The sequence below is a fragment of the Mauremys mutica genome, chromosome 1 (assembly GCF_020497125.1).
Source record: "Mauremys mutica isolate MM-2020 ecotype Southern chromosome 1, ASM2049712v1, whole genome shotgun sequence".
Classification (NCBI taxonomy): Eukaryota; Metazoa; Chordata; order Testudines; family Geoemydidae; genus Mauremys; species Mauremys mutica.
In genome coordinates this window covers 372,849,930-372,852,328 of record NC_059072.1, presented here as the reverse complement: position 1 = coordinate 372,852,328, position 2,399 = coordinate 372,849,930, and the positions used below count along the sequence as shown (strand labels likewise).

Genomic DNA, 2,399 nt, shown 5'->3' with positions numbered 1-2,399 from the left:
CTACAGGCCCCCCGCCAGGAGGAACAAAGAGGAGCTGAAAGCGAAGGAAACAAGCCACACAAGGGTCTCTGCCCTCAGGACTCTGTAGCTGAGCTCCGGGGCCCACAAGCTGCACGGTGCACAGTCTCACCCGCCTGCCTTACAACCCTGCTACCAACCATCAGCTGCTTTTATACGACTTCCTGGCTTCTCTCTCTGCTCCTCATTGGTCCGTCAGCCCCAGCACTGTGTCCTCACTGCCCTCACTGCAGGCTCCTTGTCAGGCTGCAGCAGCTCCCGTCCCAGCCCCAGAGCAGAGGGAGCCCAGCTGGGGGGCAGGGGTGGAGGAGGTGGACATAATCCAGAAAATGCCGGGGCTGGGGAGGTGAGGAGCAAGCAACAGGGGTGGCACTTTGGAGGAAAAGGCAGAAGTGAGGAGGGACCTGGAGGAAGAGGTGGATAAGGGAGTGGGGCCTTGACGGAATCGGTGGGAGAGTGGGAGGGGCCATGTGGAAAGGTGTGGGGCAGGGGGCAAGGCCTTGGGGAATAGGTGGGGCAGGGAACAGGCTCCAGGGGCGGCTCTAGGAATTTGGCTGCCCCAAGCAGTCATGCCTGTGGGAGGTGCTGGTCCCGCGGCTCGGGTAGACCTCCTGCAGGCATGACTGCGGAGGGTTCGCTGGTCCCGTGGCTCTGGTGGAGCTTCCGGTGGAGCTTCATGCCTGCGGGAGGTCCACCCGAGCCACGAGACCAGCGTACCCTCCGCAGTCAAGCCTGCGGGAGGTCCGCTGCTCCCGGGGCTCTGGTGGACCTCCCGCAGGCATGACTGCGGAAGGTCTGCCGGACCTGCCGGCCTCCCTGCCTGGAAAATGCCGCCCCCAGGCGCGTGCTTGGTGCACTGGGGTCCGAAGCTGGCCCTGCAGGGTCTCAGGTGTCCCATTACCAGCAATTAGAAAGGTGGCAACCCGGTCAGTTAATGAGCTGTACCCAGACTGATTCCTCGGTTTGTCATGCAGACGCAGCAGAGTAAGGCCAGGAAAGGATTTAATGTCCCTTTGGCCTTGCAGTCAGTGTTTCAGGGGAGAGGGACCAGCACCAGGTCACCAGTCAGCTCTGAATGGAAACTCAAGCTCAGAGCCAGAGCACCAGGAGAAAACTTTAGGCCCCTTTATGAGTAAAGAGCCGGAGTAGCCTGTCCCGGATCTGTTTGGTCATTACCCCATAGATGATGGGGTTTAGCATGGGGGGAATAAAGAGGTACACGTTGGGAAAGAGAACTTGGAAATGCAGGGGCACATTCTGGGCAAATCTGTACATGAGAGAGAAGATGAGACCTGGGATATACAAGGCTAAAATGACAAAGAGGTGGGAGCCGCAGGTCCCAAAAGCCTTGAACCGGGCATCGTTTGTGGGGAGGCTGAAGATGACCCTGAGGATCTGGACATAGGTCATGGCAATAAAAATTGCATCCAGACCCAACACACAGAATAGCACAAAGAGGCCATAGTAACTATTGACACTGGTGTCAGCACAGGCCAACTTCACCACGCCCATGTGTCCGCAGTACGACTGGGGGATGACGTTGGTTCTGCAATATGGCCACTGCCTGGCCAGCAAGGGATAGGGCAGTATGACTATGCTGCCACGCAGCACCACGGCCAGGCCAATCTTGGCCACCACAGGATTTGTCAGGATGATGGAATGCCTCAGGGGATCACAGATGGCCACGTAGCGATCAAAACCCATGGCCACAAAGATGCCAGACTCTATCACTGAGACGCAATGAACGAAGTACATCTGGGTGAGGCAGGCACTGAAATCGATCTCCCTGGATTTGAGCCAGAAAATCATCAACATTTTGGGCAGGGTGGACATGCACAGGACCAGGTCAGCGACGGCCAGCATGCAGAGGAAATAGTACATGGGAACATGGAGGCTCGGCTCCCTCTTCACAATGAACAGGATGGTGAAGTTCCCCAAGATGGCTATGGCATACATGGCACAGAAGGGGATGGAGATCCAGACATGGGCTACCTCCAGGCCAGGAATACCCAGCAGGATGAAGGTGGAGGGGTTGGTGATGTAAGTTGTGTTGGAATCTGACATGGAGTAGGGCAGAAGGTGTCCAACTCTGAGGCAGATGGTGTCTCCTGCATGTACTGTATGTTCCACTGACTTCTTGTATGTGCCCAGGCTGATGGTCACAGTACAAACACCTGGATGGAAACACAATATTAATCTGAGACACTACATGCACTACTGGAGGTTGTTCTTATAGGTGAAGCAGATTGGTCACTCCTCACACACTGAAAAATGAAATTTTCATCTTTTAGATAAATGAATTATGATGACATGACCCTACTAATCAAAATTCCGTATTTTATAGTTCTCCCTTCCTCAATAATTCTTACACATTGTGGCAT

General features: G+C 55.0%; 1 protein-coding gene across 1 annotated transcript; it reads right to left on the bottom strand.

Annotated features, from left to right (window-relative positions):
• Positions 1 to 1,881, bottom strand: LOC123363318 (olfactory receptor 51E2-like). The gene is made up of 2 exons (XM_045004181.1): positions 1,292 to 1,881; positions 1 to 34 (listed from the first exon to the last, which is right to left on the bottom strand). The coding sequence occupies exons 1-2, from the start codon at positions 1,879 to 1,881 to the stop codon at positions 1 to 3; spliced, it is 624 nt and encodes a 207-aa protein (XP_044860116.1).
• Between the last annotated feature and the right edge of the window lie 518 nt (positions 1,882 to 2,399).

Coding starts and splice junctions, on each gene's coding strand:
- LOC123363318 (XM_045004181.1), bottom strand. CDS start 1,881: ATGCTGGCCGTCGCTGACCTGGTCCTGTGCATGTCCACCCTGCCCAAA. Junction 35..1,291: donor GGTCTCATCTTCTCTCTCAT/GTACAGATTTGC, acceptor CTTCGCTTTCAG/CTCCTCTTTGTTCCTCCTGG.